Source organism: Spermophilus citellus (genome assembly GCF_964194105.1).
Source record: "Spermophilus citellus genome assembly, chromosome: 15".
Classification (NCBI taxonomy): Eukaryota; Metazoa; Chordata; class Mammalia; order Rodentia; family Sciuridae; genus Spermophilus; species Spermophilus citellus.
Window position 1 is genome coordinate 65,417,624 of NC_138195.1, and position 17,664 is coordinate 65,435,287.

The 17,664-nt window shown below is 44.5% G+C and overlaps 1 protein-coding gene across 50 annotated transcripts in view; it reads right to left on the reverse strand.

Moving 5' to 3' along the window:
• SORBS1 (sorbin and SH3 domain containing 1) overlaps positions 1–17,664 on the reverse strand; it is a 234,952-nt gene that overhangs the window by 25,997 nt on the left and 191,291 nt on the right. For all 50 annotated transcript variants that reach the window (XM_081267226.1, XM_081267217.1, XM_081267205.1 and 47 more), the window contains 4 exons: positions 12,869–13,041; positions 10,186–10,271; positions 6,271–6,438; positions 1,961–2,007 (listed from right to left, as the gene is read on the reverse strand). In XM_081267226.1, coding sequence (XP_081123352.1) covers positions 1,961–2,007; positions 6,271–6,438; positions 10,186–10,271; positions 12,869–13,041 — 474 coding nt within the window. The remainder of the gene's footprint in view (positions 1–1,960; positions 2,008–6,270; positions 6,439–10,185; positions 10,272–12,868; positions 13,042–17,664) is intronic.

Below are 17,664 nucleotides of genomic sequence, written 5' to 3' on the forward strand. Positions count from 1 at the left end.
AATGGCCCTACTGTTAAGCAAAGGAGGAGGTCAACTTGTATGAGAGATGTGGCCAAGGTGAGATCTGTAGCTGTGGCCAGAGAAGATACACCACAGCATCTGGGGGCTGCCATTCTTCCTGAACTATGGATCACTCCTCCAGTTCTCAAAGAACCAGATGGCCAGGTCTGGTGGTAAGAAGGTTTGGGAAACAGTAACATGATACCAGTCTGGAATGTCATTGCGTACATGAGCACAGCACAGGTGAAATCCAGTGGGGAAAGAAATCTGGTTAATTTTGTTGATCCAGTGTTCCCTTGGCACACTTTTTTGAATAAGACACTATAAGGAAAGATAAAACCAAGGGATTGGAGAGCTTAAAAAATAAGACTTTCCATGGACTTGGCTCATCCTTTTTTTTTTTTTTTTCCTAAGTCCTATCGACATTTTTTGGAGGTGGCATGTGATAAAAACACTGAGTCAGGAAAAGGGAGCCAGCTTTCCAGCATTGGCCATGTTTTAAATGTTGGCAATTTCCATGGATCTCAGCCTTCTCACCTCTTCTATTTCATAGGGTTGCTCAAAGAAAAAAAATGTTTTAAATTATGCCATATGCATTTATGAATATTTCATAATGAATTCCACTTTTATATAAAATCATAATGGAAAGTGTATTCATATTGTGTGTGTGTGTGTGTGTGTGTGTGTGTTGGGTACAGTGTGAGTATTAACTTCTGCTATACTGTGCAAAATGTTTTACAAGTATCATTGTGACATCTTTTTATCCTCATCTTACAGAGGAGGAAACTAAGGGTGGCAGGGATGGATAAATGTAGAGTCACAGAGATGTAAATGGCATAGTCAGGATTTGAACTCAGGACTTCCTGACCCAGAAACATAATATCTTTGTAATACATTACACAGCCGCCTTTCAGCGGATGGGCTAAAGAACTGAAAAATACACCAGGCTCGTGCTTAGGCACTAGAGACTGTGGCCTGGTCATTCGTATTGCGTTGGAGGATATCAGAACCACGGCTGAGCAGCCTCCACACAGTGTTTACTATCGTCCACAGAAGAGACCTCTCCCTTTCATCACTAGGGAGAGGCCTCCCATCGGCAGGGCAGGGGTTGCTGCTGGAAATGATATTTTTGGCTGCCAATGAAAAGTCATGGCCTATTTCAATCTATAATCAAATATAAAGCTGAAAGTTTCCTTTTGGAACCCAGTCTTTGGTAGCATTTCCCAAATGGTTTTCCATGGAAAACAGAAAAGTTTCCTGTTCTCCTAAATTTAGAAAGCACTAGACTAAATAAGTTTAATTAAGTTTCTTCCTTGAAAGATTTCTAGTTATTAATATGCTAATAGAAAAGCATCTTCTCAGGTGGGGAGAGGTCTAAATCCAGCACACAGTGGGGCCTTCACTCATTTCTGTAACAGGTCCTTCTTTTGAGAAACATCTTACGGGGCCAGTACTTTGAGGAGCACACTCAGATGTGTCTCCTGTGGGTCCCCATAGGCCTTTATTTTGGGGGGATGTTATTGTAAAACTACTAAAGTTTGACTCCTAGAGGCTGGTTCTGGTTCCTTCCATAGCAGGGCTGGGGTCAGCTCAAGCTACCACTTCATCAAGCAAACAGAGCTCCTATAGAAGAGGAGGCCAGATGGTACAGTGCAGAGCCCAGCTCGGGTGCCAGGTCGCCTGGGTTGTAATCCTGACTCTATCACTTACCTTCACCTTACAGGACTTCAGCTTCCTCATTTATTCAGTGGGGATAATAGTACCCATCCACAGGGTTTAGTCCCCATTCATATGGGTGAATGAGTTAACATATGCAGTATATTTTAAGCAGAGCCTGGCATGTAAATTACTATTTAAAAAAATAATTGTTAATCATTTCTCCAACACTATTCTATAGGCAAACTTCTGTGTTTCCAAGAGGCAGCTAAGAAGACAAATAAATAGAATCAGTGGAACTTACTTTAGTGTCTGCGCTTTAAAGTCAAATTTAGCTCTGGCAGGTCTCATCTAAACATAAGAAACAATAGCAAGTTAAAATAATTATTCACGTGCAATAAAAAGGATGCATTTTCATATGTTTCTAGAAAGCAAAGCAGAAAATTTTTGCCTAACCAGTTCATTGTAGTATAGAAATGTGAGCCAAATTCCTGTGTCTGACCTTGGCAGAACACTAGATGAACACTGAGTCCACTGTATCCTGCATGAGGGTCAGATTTAGGGAAGAGATGGTTTGAAAAGCCTCCAAAGCTTAAGTACTGGACCCCAAAACATGCTGATTGTGGCTATGGGGGGAAAATATTGTCAGCGAGAAATCCCAAGACATTCCTTTTTTGCATTTTTACTCCAGGGGATATTTCTATTTGCCTAACCTAAATTATGATCTGCAAGGGGATGAAGCTCTGATTCACTTCTTATGGCATCTTCAACTCTCTATATTTCTCATGGTCTGTGAGATCATCCCAAAACCAGCCAGAGCAAGCCCTGAGCTCATCCTTCCTCTGCAGACTTCTGCTTCTGCTGGGGTAGCGCTCTCCTCCCAGAGGACCATGCCTGGAAGTGAGCCCCAGCCCCTTCTCCACTTTCTCATCAAGTTTGTCAGTAAGTCACGCCTGCCCGCCCTTGGTCCACAACCCCCTTGCTCAGATCTGACCTCTGCTTCCCACTGGCACAAAGATTCCTTTGACTTCACCTTCCCTTCCCTCTAATCTACTGTCACCCAGGAGCACAAATAGCATTCCTCAAATTCTTCCCCATGACTTTCTTGCTTTGATGTTGGCTTTGGCTCTCAAACTGTCCCTCAGATCACATCTCAATTCTTGACATGGGTTGAAGCCTTTGGGTCACTCCTCCCCACTCTTACCTAACTGCTTTTATCTCTATTACACGCTTCCTGTTTCAGTCTGGCAAATCTATCTGCAACATCTCTACTAAGCCCCCGTATCTGCCTGTAATTTCTTCACCTCCAATTCTAGCAAGAATTTCATCTTTATTATCATTCTTATTTGTATATCTTTCTTCCTCATCTTTAAAAGTAGTTATTTCTTTTTTATTAAGATGATGGGGAATAGAAATCATGTATGTAAACAAGCTATTTCTAGCTTCCAGTGCAATTCTGTGTTCCAGCCATGAGCAGCTCTAACCTCTCTAAACTTGCCAACTGTCATGACCTACTGATCTAGGGGAGCAATGTGATGAAAGTGAAAGTGCATGTCCTCTTCAATATTAGAAGGTGTGAAAAGAGCAGAAGGAAAAAAAGAAAAACGGAACAGTAGGTGGGAAAAGAAATAGTATGTATGTATGTATGTATGCATTTATGCAGCACTAGGGATTGAACACAGGGGTGCTCTAACACTCCATTATATTCTTGGCTCTTTTTATATTTTTTATTTTGAGACGGGGTCTGGCAAAGTTGCCTATGCTTGTCTGGAACTTGTAATCCTCCAGCTTCTGCCCCTCAAGTAGCTGGGATTATAGGTGTGTGCCATCGTGCCTTGTCAAGAAAATGGCATTTAAAAGCTTCATCAAGCTTAGTTTTTTTGTGGTTTTTTTTTTTGGGGGGGGGGGCAGTGGTACCGAAGATTGAACTCAGAGCCACCACCCAGCCCTATTTTGTATTTTATTTCGAGACAGGTCTCACAGAGTTGCTTAGAGCCTTGCTTTTGCTGAGGCTGGCTTTGAACTCTCAAGTCCCCTGCCTCAGCCTCTGTAGCCGCTGGGATTACAGGCATATGCCAACACATCTGGCTTTAGTTTAGGATTTTAATACTTTACTGATATGCCCATAATTTTATGTACCTTGAGGCAGGGCCTTGCAGAGATATTCTTAAGGGTGGTGAATTCTCCACAGGAATGTTTAATTTTGAATTTTCATGTTGATGTTTCTATCTATCTATACACATTCATTATTAGAGGCCAACTGAATAACCACCTTATAATCAAGTTAATGCTACACAATTTTAATGCATATGTTTGTGCCTATAGCCTATGTTGGTGCCTATAGGTAACCAAAGAGTATAATTTAACAGCTGTTCATGAATAAGAAAAGAATGGATGTGGGATTAATGATAAATAACAAGGTCATAAGAAGACCCAATGACCAAATCTGTAAGGATAAAAATTTCAGTGATTCCAGAAGAAAAAGGTAGGGGAAGGGGAGGTCCCCATGTCACCCAGTTGTAGAGCTGTGAGAACATTAAAAAAAATTATACCAAAGCAGCATGTAATCATGTTTAAATGGTAAATAAGTTTTGCCAAAATGATATCACGGAACAATTAAACTAATAAAGTTGTACAGGTGTGTGGTCTATAATTTAATTTATAAATTGGATTAGGTTAATAAAGAGGGCTGGTGACATTTTTTTTCATTAAAGGTTATTCATATGTTATTTAAGGTTGAGAAACGCTGATGCCACTGAACTCCTAAGAAGTGTATGGGAGTCACGATGGCTACACAAAGCAGCGGCTTCCTCTTTACTCTCCTATAGCTCCAGAGACCACACCCATCTTAATCTCTCTGGTTCTCACAGCATTGTGTAACTTACTACAAGGAAAGATAACTGTGTATGAGGGAGGCTCTTTCACTCCCAGCTCCCCAGGAGCACAGACTAAGTTCATGCCTCCAGCGGGTTCTTACACAGAATTACTCCCACCCAAGATCTACTGAGTAAGAACAGAGTGCATCCACACAACACGCCACGCCTGGGACTTGTTGGGTTCTACTTTCTCGTGTCTATCAGTCACCTTCCAAGGAGATGATTCTCAAAATGTGGCTCCTAAATGGATGTCATCAATATTTCCTAGGAACTTGCAAGTTCTCGGACCCCACCTGAGAATCAGACTCTGCAGATGAGGCCCAGGAATCCTGTACTTTATCAAGTTTCCAGGGGGTTCTGATGCACAAATTTGAGAACTATTGCTCTCGTAGGGAGGTGGGGCCCCTGAGGGAGAATGCCTGCCTCGGTCCATGGTCATCTACCCGAGCTGTACTTCATTTGCATGTGTCACAGGGGTATCTTTGCATGTTCCCATTTGCATCCTCATCCACAGGCAGGAAGCCCTGCACATGAGGGTCAACCCATCACCAGAGCCTTCAGAACAGGGCTGTTCCAAGGGGGATCCAGAAGACTGAGGGCTAAGGGACTTCCCTTCCCAGGCAATTGAGTAACATTTTCTTTTTCTCCACACTTTAAAGTCTCCTTCCCCTCCCAGCTTTCCTTCTTTAAATCTGATTGCCAGATGCCTTCAATTTCTTAAAAAAAAAAAAAAAAAAAAAGACAAACATCTGTCACTCAAAAGACAGAAAAGATAAAAACATTAATATTAATCTACTATACTGATAGATTATAAAACTACATATTGCGGATCCCATTCCCCCACCCTCCACCCCAAGTCCCAGACACAAATGCTTCCCCCAAACAAGACTATCTTCAGCAGGGCTACTTAAGGGTTAAGTGGCACAGCATAATCTCTTACGCAAGAGGCAGCATTTGGCCAGCACAAGAATTCCAACATATTGACCTTGGTGTAGGAGGCCAAGACCCAGATAAAGTCACTTCAAAGTTTTGTTCTTTGTTCCTATGATAATATTAAGTTTTTGTAATCTTAGAAATGTCAAAATTAAGAGAACAAATGAAACGTCTCTCAGAGAGCTCTCTGACTCTCCATGGGTTTATCCTAACTGCAAAAATCTTCACATTTTAAAAGTCTTCAGTGAGGTGCCACAGCGCCACTGAACAAGCCTTACAATTAATACATCTGCACACAAGCTACAGTATTGTTCTCTGAGATTTTCATAGTAATGTTACTAAGTTGGGGGGGGGGCTTTTGTAAATGGCACAGTATTGATAACTTTTGTGATATAAGCATTAACCATCTCTTTAAAGAAGATTCTTGCAATTGTTCACACCATAGCTACCAATGCACGTGGCCTCAGGTACATGGTCTCCAAGCAATATACACAGGCAACACAGAATCATGATACAATGCAGCATGGAGAGGACTGGACTGATGAAGGCAGCCGAGGCTCTAAGCATGCATTAGGGGTGTGCGTCAGCGGATCCCGGTCCCACAGCCAGGCATGCTTGAGCATACAGAGCACAGAATGTAATGGGGCTCATGTTCATTCACCAGCCACAAGAGCCAAAGCAAGGCTAAGGGAAGCCAGGATGACAGATGCTGTTTGGAGAACTAAATTGACCTACATAGGGCAATGCTGAAGGGAGGCAAATATTGCTTTGGGTCAAGCAGCAGTTTGAGGCAACCAAAACAGACCTCTGACCCAGATTTCCTTTTTGCAGTATCGTCTATATTGAGGAGGTCCCCAAAGCGCTCATTAGTGATAAATTGATGGTGCGTCGGGATGACGCCCGTGTGGCGTCGAGCTGCAATATCGGCCTCTTCTTGCTCGCGCTTAAGTCGTCTCTGGTCCGCTAAAAGTTTCTGCCATGAAATTGCATAAAATAGGCAGTGAATCATCTGGTCCAGGGCATTAGAAAACTGCCAACTAAGGAAGGAGGTGTTGCGTGAACCATGAGGAGACTTTAAGGGACAGATGGCTATAACTCTATGTTCCCATAGTAATCACCCTTCACATTCAGCAGGAAGGAGAGCTCACTGCCTAGGAGAAACCTGGGGAGAGCTGGGATCCAGGGAGGATCGATTCCATAAGATCACACTCTCAGCTAAGTCTCCTGCCTTCTGGCAGCAAAGGCCAGGTGACCCAGGGGGGCACATCCAGGGCACTGCAAGGATGCTGGGCAGCCATCAGGAAAAGTCAGGCCCACCATCCTTTGGAGTTAGATGTTCCTGGGTGCACTCCAAGACCCAGTTTATTTCTATTTTTAAAGACCTTTTAAAGTAATCAAACAATGTTGCTTTTTTACCACCTCACTTGGGCACATCCCACAGTAGTTCCCAAGGCAGATCCAGGGCTGGCTGATGACTCCTGTGCACGTTAGGCCTATTAAATCTGCCATAGGATTTTATTACTTTGTAACCAGGTAATTCTGCTGCTTCCTCTTTCGGTTACTCCTGTATGTTCTCCACAGAGTGGCACTGCCCACTTCATAAAATAAGGCACCCCTTCTAAGCCAGCCCACTCCTCTCTGGGCACAATTTTTAGGAGCCCTTAGAATATGTATTAAAGGCTATGTGATTGACAGCCCCAGTTTTTCTTTTAAGAAAAGTCTAACTTTTTCTTTTTTGTAGTTGTAGATGGACAGCATGCCTTTATTTTTATGTGATGCTGAGACTTGAACCCAGTGCCTCATACATGCTAGGCTCTGCCACTGAGATATAGCCCCAGCCCCCCAGTTACATTCTTATAGAACTATTTCTTCATTAGATTAAAATAAAGCTGAGTTTAAGGGAATGATGTAGACTGTAAATATCAAAAATAAGCTAAGAATAATGGTACCTGGGGTTAAAAGAAACAATTTTTTTCTATACCAGGAAAATAGTCATCTCGTTCTATTTTTTGTTTGTTTTTCAGTCCTGGAGATTGATTGAACCCAGAAATGTTCCACCACTGAGATACATCCCTAGCTCTTTTTATTTATTTATTTTTTTAATTTAAGAAACTATAGCCAGGCATAGTCACACATGCCTGTAATCCCAGCAGCTTGGGAGGCTGAGGCAGGAGAATTGAGAGTTCAAAGCCAGCCTCATCAACGGAGAGGTGCTAAATAACTCAGTGAGACCCTGTCTCTAAATAAAATACAAAATAGGACTGGGGATGTAGCTCTATGGTCGAGTGCCCCTGAGTTCAATCCCCAGTACCAAAAAAAAAAAAAAAAAAAAAGGAGAATAAAGGGTATCAATCACAAAGTTGCCCAAGCTGGCCTCAGACTGGAAATCTTCCTATCTCAGCCTCCCTAGTTGTTGGGATTACATGGGTGCACTCCAGGACCCAGTTTATTTCTAGTTTTAAAGACCTTTTAAAATAATCAAGCAAAGTTGCTTTTTACCAAATGCCCTCATTGTCTATTGAAATGGTCCAACAGAAAAGACTTTTAATTGTGTCTCCTAAAGCACAACAATCTTACATTTCTAGGATTAATGTCCCTTATAGGAAAGCATTAATTAGAATGGATAATTCTCAGCATGCTCAATAAAACATTAGTTTTCTTCCAGCAGGCGATTAAATACCTCATATGACATCTAGCTCCAAAGGATGGTGGGCCTGACTTTTCTACCGGATCTACAAATAACAACTCATCAAACAGCTGTGGCATTTCCAGTATTCAGTAAATGGCTATAAAGATTAAATGAGAAAAGAAAGTGCTTTGCAAAGCACAGTACCATGAAAAGAGCACTGGCCCAGCAAACTGGAGCTTTGATTCCTAGTTCTGCCTCTGGTATAAGTTAACTTGCCAGGTGGTCCTGGGTAAGCCACTCCTTGCTGTGGTCCTCTCCAGAACAAAACAAGGGAGTTGGCTACGTGACCATACTGACGATTACAGGATGGACATTTTCTGCACTGCCATTATCATCAATGTTAATAATAAAGCATTTGCATGAAGTGGTGCAGACCGACACACCCACAGCTGGGAGGTGTCAGTTGTTCCTGCAGTGGGCACAGACTCGTGCTCGAGGCTGCCACACACCCTTGTCGAAACCTCTGGTACTGTACCTCTGGCTCTGTGGACGAGATTAAATAACATCAGAGGAAGCAAACATCAGATGGAGTGAAGCTCTCACTCAACCCAGAGCTTAAATGTGACCTCAGTAGATCTATCAGGCCTGTGGTTTAACCACAGAAGCCAAAAAAACATGGGTAAAGACACAAACCATTCCAGGGTCTGTGGGTCAGCATGATTCAGGAAGCAAGCTGCTCACATTCTGTAAGCAACTTATAGTGTAATAACTGTTAAATCAAGTAAGTAAAATATGCCCCCCTGTGTAGCAGGAACAAATTCTACCACAAAACCTTCCGCATTGTATACTAGAGTCCCATTACTAGAATGGAATGTCATCTTTCCTCATCACAGCAGTCCAGACCTACGCTTATCTTGTATCTCAGGGGCAGGAAATACTTAACAAAGAGCCATAGAAATCAATCTGTTGTGCATCCTGATGAACACTCATCGTTAGTGAGTTTTGCATTTCCTTATTATAAACAATTCTTTACATCAAATACTTCCCCTTGTCTCCTCCCAGGGGCTGGTACTGAATGCCTAGAGGATGGGGAGAGGAAAGGTAGTTTCTTTTTGTCTTTAGTCTCACCTGTCTGGTAGCAATGATTATGACCATACCTTTCTCCTCAAAGGCAAACTTACCCTAAATCCTTAAGGAACTCCACCTAAACACTAGAGCTGCTCAAGACAGCAACAGAAAAAGGGGAAGGGATAGAGTTGTAAACACACAAACACCCCCGCCCCCCCGGCCCGCCACTATTTCAAACACATCTTGCATCTTTTAACTCATTACAGAAAGTAGGTATTGACCCCTTTTCCTGAGACTGTAAAGCCCACAAAGTGTGCAACATAATGCTTTATCATGGCAGAGGCTTAGGATTTTGCCCACTGGGCTGATACACAGGACTACCTCCCCCTACCTCCCCCTACATCCCGGGAAGAATGGGCTCTTTCCTACTACTGCACAGAGGTTTCAGTCACTCCAAGTAAATATCCACACACTGAAGTTCTTGGCTGGGGCTTACTAGAACTTCTTGGGGCATCTTCCCACCCCCCCACCCCCGAGTTAAAGGCAACTTCCTCAAAGTTGATTTTCATTATTATTTGTCATGTTCCTCTTTTTTCCTACTGCATCCTTTTCAATTTGAACAGTGCTTTGTGACAACAGAGGGATAGGCAGAGGGAGAAACGTGGGTGGACTTCCTCTGAGAACATCAAGGCAGGCATTGGGAGGAGGGCAGAAGAGTGAACTCCAGCTCCCAGCTCAGGAGGCACTGAGAGAAGCTGTGAGCAGAGGTTGCTCTGTGCCTCCCATGCAGCAGTGCTAGCTGGACCAGGTACTTTTAACTGAGTGCCCGTGGGGAAACTGATCCCACTTTTTGGAAAAGCAGGTTAAAGAGGACTGATGGAACCTATAAAAAGTCATTTGCAAAAACCCCAATCTTTGCTTCCATCCACTGGACCACATTACCTCTGATAGGTGTCTAGAATGCTACTTCCTTCATGATTTTCTCTGCACAAGTGCTAGGAGATTTAAAAAGATGAGATTTACCTCTTTATCATCATGACGCCTTCGAATAAATTCTTCTGTAGATTCCAAGTAATCAGCTGGTATAAAATGTCTCGGTGATTCAGAATCTTCAAAACAACAAAGTCGTGTTAAAAAACAGGCAAATGTTTAGTATGAAACCAGGTCAAGAAAAGATTTCACCTTTCTTTTATTATAAACAAAAGTCCTCATTGATTCACGATCAGTAACCAAATTCTGAAGGAAACAACCTAAACCCACCTCTCCCTCGTGCTTTTTAGGTTTACTTGCAAGCTAGTTTAATATGAAGAAAACTAACCAGAAGGCAAACGGTGAACAAAAGGAGAAGGCATTCTTTGACTGTCCCTACAAAGAGGCGTCGTGCAGGCTCTACGGGGACAAACCGTACACTTACACACACAGGGCCACGGAGAGAGGCTGCCTCTCCAAAAACCACAGGTGGGCTGGGATTGGTGCAAACAGCAAGGGGCTTGAGAGTTCAAATGGGCACATTTCTCAGATGAGCTAATCGGCCAATTTTTCTTTCGAAACACGGTTTGGTGGTTAGTCTAAATGACATGGGAGATCTGTTTTTAAAGAAGTGCAGCCACTACAAGCCATGGTTAATTGCCAAGCAAAACAAACAGAAGCAAAGGACAGAGAAGGAAATGAGCACCAGGGACACACGGGAGGAAGGGGCAGAGCAAGCCATGTGGAGACAGGGAGGTGAGACTGGTCAAACACATAAAATGCCACCTCCACGGGATGGTGCCAGTTCACTTTGTGGGTTGTTGTTCCTGTCCAGGCCGTGGTCTGAGTATGGCACAGAGTTCCCATTATTAATGGCCCTCGGGCCGTCCTCCAGGATCATGGGTCTCTCCTGAGGGGGCTCTGAGCTGCGGCTAAGCCTGTCCATGGCGTGTCGGGAAGACAGGCGGGTGGGAACCAAGGGCTTCCCCCCAGAGGAGGGCTGATCCTGATGGGGCTGACCAGGGAGGTCTGGCTTCTGGCCCACCGGGGAAGGTTGTCTGGGATGGTGCTGAAGGGGCTTTTTCAACCGAAAAGGGAGGGGGCTCATCAGGTAGATGTTTCTGAGCAGGGTGCTCCTGTCCCCTCTGGACTCCGGGCGCCAGTCAGCCTGCCTGGAGGACTGCTGCTGCTCATGCTTCCGGATGGTGGTGAAGCGGGTGTACGAGGCGGGGCAAGTGCCTTTGCACTTGTTGAGACGATGTTTAGGGAAATCTCCATGAACACTGCCCTCTCTGCTGTCACTGGAGACATTTGAACAGCGGTCTATCTCATCTGAGCAGGTGGAGAGGGGCTCAGAAGGCACGAGGCCCCTGAAGCCCAAGGTGTGGTCTGCCATATTGCTACATGTCGGGGAGGCATAGACCCCACTGGAGTTCATTCCGTCCACCTCCCTGGGACGGAGCTTGGTTGACTCCAGGAGGGACTCAGCTGAGCGGGCTGAGATCAGTCCACTCCTGGACAGCACAGGCATCAGGGACTTGCTCAGCCTGCCAGACAGGTCCAGGGACGGCATGGACCGAGACCGCTGAATGAGCTGCTCAAAAGCAGTGATGCGGGAGGAGACAGTATGCTTGGGGATGTGCTCTGAGCCCTCTTGGCTGGACCCCAGCTCGCCCCTGGATAACGCCAGGCTGCTTTTTTCAAAGTGGGAGGCAAGATCCCGCACACTCGAGGAGGAGATGGATCCCAGGGAGAGGCCAGCTCGGTTGATCTGGTGCATGTCCCGATAGAACATGGTGAAGTGCAGCCCAGCCTTTTTAGAGAGAGGACAGGACTTCCTGGCACTGGTGCTGTACTCCTGGAGGCTCATGGTGCTGCTGGACTTGCTGTCATAATCCCGCCGGGAGCGCATGAGCAGGTTCTCAATGCTTCCCCCTACCTGGAGGGGGAGGCCTCTTTTGGAATCATTCAAAGAAACACAAAGGTTCTCACAGCTCTGCGCCTTCTCTGAGGGCAACAGGATACTCTTCTGTTCCTGCAAAAGAGCGCTGGGAGCAGAGAGCCTGGGTTTGAATTTGGAAGGAAGGATCTCTGAAATGCAGGCTTTCGCAGCTGACAGGGGCTTCTTGTGCTTACACCCAGGGCCTAAAGCACTGCTAGTGTTAAATGTTCGGCTATGAACTGAAGATGAAGAAATCATGTGAGCATTCCCACCTTTACGATCCACTGGTAAGCATGCAGAATAAAATAAACAGACCCATTAGGTTAAAGCTGAAAGCTGCTACAAAAGAAAAAAAAAAAAACCAAACAAACCAAAAAAAGGAGGTAACATGCTCGTTTGTCATATGGGCTTTTAAAAAATTTCGAGTCGATGTCCGGAAGCAAAATAATCTGTGCTGCAAAGCAGGTGCAAAGATGCAACGAAAGAAATGGCCACCCTGCCAGTTAAGAAAGGCTGAAGCTCAGCTAATTTCTAAGAAAAGGGGATTAGAACAAAAAGGACAGAAATGCTTCAGAGAGAGCAAGGTCAGGGTTCAGAGGGAGGGAAACCATTAATACCAGAAAGAAAAATGGCCGGCGAGAAAACAGGGGAGGGGATACAAGAGGGCTCCGAGGCCTGGATATGGATCTGTAGAGGGCAGAGTTGGTTCCAGTTACAGGAGATTCGCCTGCTGCCAACACTCAGGGAACAGGTGTGAAGGGGAGACAGACCTGCAGACATCACCCTGTTAATTACCTTTAGTGGAAGCTGAGCTGGAGGGTCTCTTGAGCCCACTCAGGCCCTGAAGAGGGATGTCGCCACCTTCCAAGACACTTTTATAAATCTGCCTCTCGTTCTCCAAGCTAGTAAGGTCCCCAGGAGCCCCATCTGATTCCCTCTTCACTGCATGGAAGTTGGAAGAATATATACTATGAAAAAGGTAATTGTAAAAGAAAAAAGGTGGGGGGGGGGGGAGATAAGAACAGGAGTTAGCATTTGTAATATTTTTCTCAAAAGCAAATTACCAGCTCAGGGCAAGAGACACAATTCCTGGCATCCTTATCAAGCACTGTGCTTTCTAAAGAGCATTGGGATTTAGACACAGATGTCTACAGACAAAGACAGGTCTGTGGGGCTTAGACACTCAGGAATCTTGTCCAAATAACAAAGTCCTCCAACTGAGATGACTGTGTTTGTGCTTTAAAAGAATAACTCTGCAAAACACTGCCTGTGGAGGAAAGGTGAGGGGTGGGGGGCCAGGAGAAGGATGGAGGAGGGCTGAGGATGGAAGGCTGGGAGAGGATGGGAGAAAAAGTAGGAGAGAGGGCTGGGGACCCAGTGCTACACACAAGATCATATGGTTAAGGACATGAATGGAGGGGCGTGGCCCAACATGCGGCCAGCAAATGTCAGCTACCAAAAGGCCATTACTTGGATTATTTTTTTTTAGGTTATTCTGCATGAGCACATGGGCTTATGGAACATTAAAATCAGCAGTGAAAGGAGGAGAGGCCAGCTATCTGGGTACCTAGGAAAATCAGTGACCACAAAAAATGATATACTGGGATTCTATATGCTAATATTTGCTCTTGTTATCACAGGCAGGTGCTTTCTTCTTCTTCTTCCCCCCAAGAGACAGGGCCTCACTATGTTGCACAGGCTAACTCTGAACTCCTGCCTAAGCTTCCCAATAGCTGGAACTATAAGCACAATACAACCACACCCTGCTTCGTAGCCTAATTTTGTACTTAAAGTTTTTGCCCAGAACCTTATGATATGTGCATACGTCATTGGCCATTTATATCCTTCATTTACTTTTATCTTATTAAACTCCAGGTATTTTTCATGATACCACAAATTATTTTTGGAATGAGGTGGGCACAAAAATATAAAAATACATACTTGCTGATACCCTCCTTTTTCCTAATCATCTCACTTTTTCTATGGCCTCACTAATTGAAACATTGTCACTGACACATGTATACACACACACACACACACACACACACACACACACCACTCACTCTTATTAAGGAAACAAATGGCTTCCACCAGGCTGGGCTTTTTTGTTGGTTTGTTTTTGTTTTATGGTACCAGGGGCACTTAACAATTGAGCCACATCCCCATCCCTTTTTAAATTGTATTTAGAGACAGGGCCTTACTAAATTGCTTAGGGCCTCACTAAATTGCTGAGGCTGGCTTTGAACTTGCGATCCTCCTGTCTCAGCTTCCAGAGCTGCTGAGATTACAGGCAAGTGCCACTGCTCCCAGCACCACCAGGCTGCTTTTAATCCTACTGAAATTAGATTCCTATTATCTTTATGAATTTGTCAGTTCTGAAGACTCACAGCTTGATGGAATTCTTTTATCCAATATTTTATTATGGATTTTATCAAATACATAGAAAAACTAAAGGTTAAAGAGTTATAAAAGTGAACACGGGTATTCTCCTGTTTAGATTCTCCAGGGAACACAAGCTGAATTCGCTCTGTCACGTATCTAACCATCCATCTTTCCTCTGTCTACCCATCAATGATGAGATTTTCCATATTCCATAAAGCTAGTCTTCCTTCTGCATATGACCCCAGTCTCCAAGTCCCTGTAATCACAGATAACAATGGCAATTAATCTACATGCCACCTGGTGAGATGCCCTATGTGGGAGGCACGGTGCTAAGTGCCTAGTGATCATTTTCTCTCTAATCCTCACACACAAGCCTACTTCTGCCATTTTTTTTTTTTCAGATGAAGAAATGAAGCACTGAGAGATTGGGGAACTGTCAGCGCAGGCAGGTTATTGGGATGGCAGAGCTGGAACCTGAACCACACTGTTAGGTGTATTATATTTTTAGTTGCTGTTTTAGATGGATGTCTCCCCACCACTGAGGAGGCAGTGGCTTACACACTGCAGGAGCCAGAGGGAGGTCAAGGCAGCTCAAGCTCCACTATGTCACTACCATCCAGTGTCACCGGCCAGGTATACACCCCCAGGACAAGCAGCATCAGAACACAAGAGTCTGAAATGGAAGCGGCAGAGACTGTCTGGAAGAGTAATGTCCCCACCCTAGAATGGCTCAGGACCCCTGAGCAACACCAGTGCTTCCAGCACTGAAAATGTCCCTCCCAACTGCTGCCCACACTGGTTAAGAGCTGCTCAAACACCTGCCCCACTTGGTGTTCAAGAACACCAAGTGGGGCAGGCATCAGGGTCCCTCCTCATTCTCCCTGGCCTGGGTGAAGGATTAAATGCTTTCTCCTTCTCTTCAGCCATGATAAAACATTACAGGGATTCTAAGAGAAAAGGAAATTGACTCTCAGGGCTGAAAACATGCAAATGTAGTAAGTCTACAGAGCAGCCTCCGGGGTTCACCTCTCACTGGGAGAAACCTTGGAGAGGGACAGGATGGGACCAGGCTCTTTCCCCGACTGTGTCCTTATTGCAGGAGCCGACTGGTCTATAGATTCCATGAGTAGACTCAATAAATATTTATTGAATGAATAAAATTTCACATTTTCTGAAACTAAAACTGGCATATGTGATCTGATTAAGGACACGTCTGATGTATGAAATTACAAATTGAGAAATTCTTTTCCAAGTATAAGAATGATATTAAATTGACTTTAGGGATCCTGTCTCCTGACATCAGTGACCTGAAACCATCACCATGGAGAAAGGAGTTGTACTGCAGGGAATTAGGACAAGCTAGGTTCAGGCTGGTTGTCCTTAGTGGTGTTTCTCACCCTGCCTACAGGCAGCACTCCTACAGAAAAAGGCACATTTTCCCAGGCTCAGGGAGCAGGTCTGGGGCCAAGGGGCTGCCAGCCTTGCAGCCTTGCAGCCTCTGGCCTACCTGACTCTGTCTGCAGGAGAAGCTCACAGATGTCCATCCTCCACCCCAAGGTTCTGAGAAGAACCTCAATTCCTGCTAGATTGCTGAGGAACACTGAAGGTGACCTGCAAGGCAGTGGCACTATATTCTAATTTCTTAAAATGCAAGGCCAGTTAAACTAGACTTAACTTTAAATTTACTTAGTTAAAACTGAACCTGACCCTTTTCTAAATTTTCTATTTCCAGCCCACCCGCTTCTTTTCCATTATATTTTCTGATTTTGTCTTTTAGTTTGAACTGTTTCCCCTTTTTTGAATAACCTCAGCTACAAAATGATTCAAGTGTAGCTGTCCTTTACCCCTGCCAACCAATACATGTGGTATCTGAGACATATTTTGTGAGAGGACACAGCCTAAAGCCCTTTATACATCCTTCACCATTGAAGACTGACTTTGATAGCAGCTTCCGTCCTGCTGCCCCTATGGTCTTTTGAATCACCTCAGCCTTGGTCAGAACTTCCAAACCACCTTCCTGACCTCCTGTTAACTTCATTCTGTCATGACTCAGCCACAACCGACTGTTGAATCTTACACCTCTCCCTACCTTACCAGACATCAGAACTCACCCTGGCCCAGCCCACTCCCTGGCTGCATTCCACCCCATATCACCATTTCTTCCTGCTTCCCACAGAACCACAAACTAGCACTCAGGAAACCTCTCAGAATGGAGTTGCTTACAGCCAATTGTTTTCTTTCTGATATCAAAGCTGACAAAACAATACTTTTTCCAGATGTGTAACATTTTGCACTAAGGCAGGGTTATTTAGAAAACAGTCTATAAGAGCTCTGGAACAATGTTTTTAAGTGTATCATCCCCATCAGCTCTCCTAAAGTTGGAAAGACAGACATCATTTGTTTCACTGTCCAAAAAAGAAAACTGAGGACCAGAGTGGTGAAGGCATTTGCCCAAGTCACAGAGTATGCTGGGTCCTCATTATATCCAGGTAGATCAGAGAAGATGAGAGAAGCAACCTGGGACTCAAAGCTTGATTGGACTCAAAGGTACAATAAGGATTAGCAGTTACTGTTGTTAGTCTAAAAAAACAAAAACAAACAAACAAAAACAGGGTGAGAAGTTCAGCTCTGAGCAGCTCAAGTTGAGCCAGATCTGGGTTCAGACACTGCAAGCCAATAGGAGACAGGCAGAGAATTCAGCCTCTGGCTAACATGCGGAACTGGCTGCTGGGTTTCAAGAGGATTCAACAAAAACACAGCTACTGCAAGAATAAAGTGATTATCCTAGGACAACTTTTCCAACTGTGCTAATAGGCAGGCTCTGGAGGCAGTGGCCCAGGTCTTTGAAGGCCAGATTCCAGTCTGACTCCAATAAGGAAGGTGGAGCAGCTAAGCCAAGCTCCTGTTGTCTAGAAACTTGAAAGCACGATATTTCTCTCGGCTTTGATGTCATTCATCTGCAATACTAACAGGTATGGGGAGATTGCCCAAGACCTCGCCTGTAAATCTGTTATCTACACAGACCTTTCTTTTGGAAACAGACACATATTCAACTGCTTTCTAGACACCGCCACCTGGATTTTCCCAGGAATCTTAAGACTGACACATCCCAAGCCAAATCCAGCTCTGTTCTGCTACTTCCCATTAACTAAGCCAGAAAACCACATGAATCAATTCCCTTCTCCCTCCCTTTGCCACTCAAATCTAAT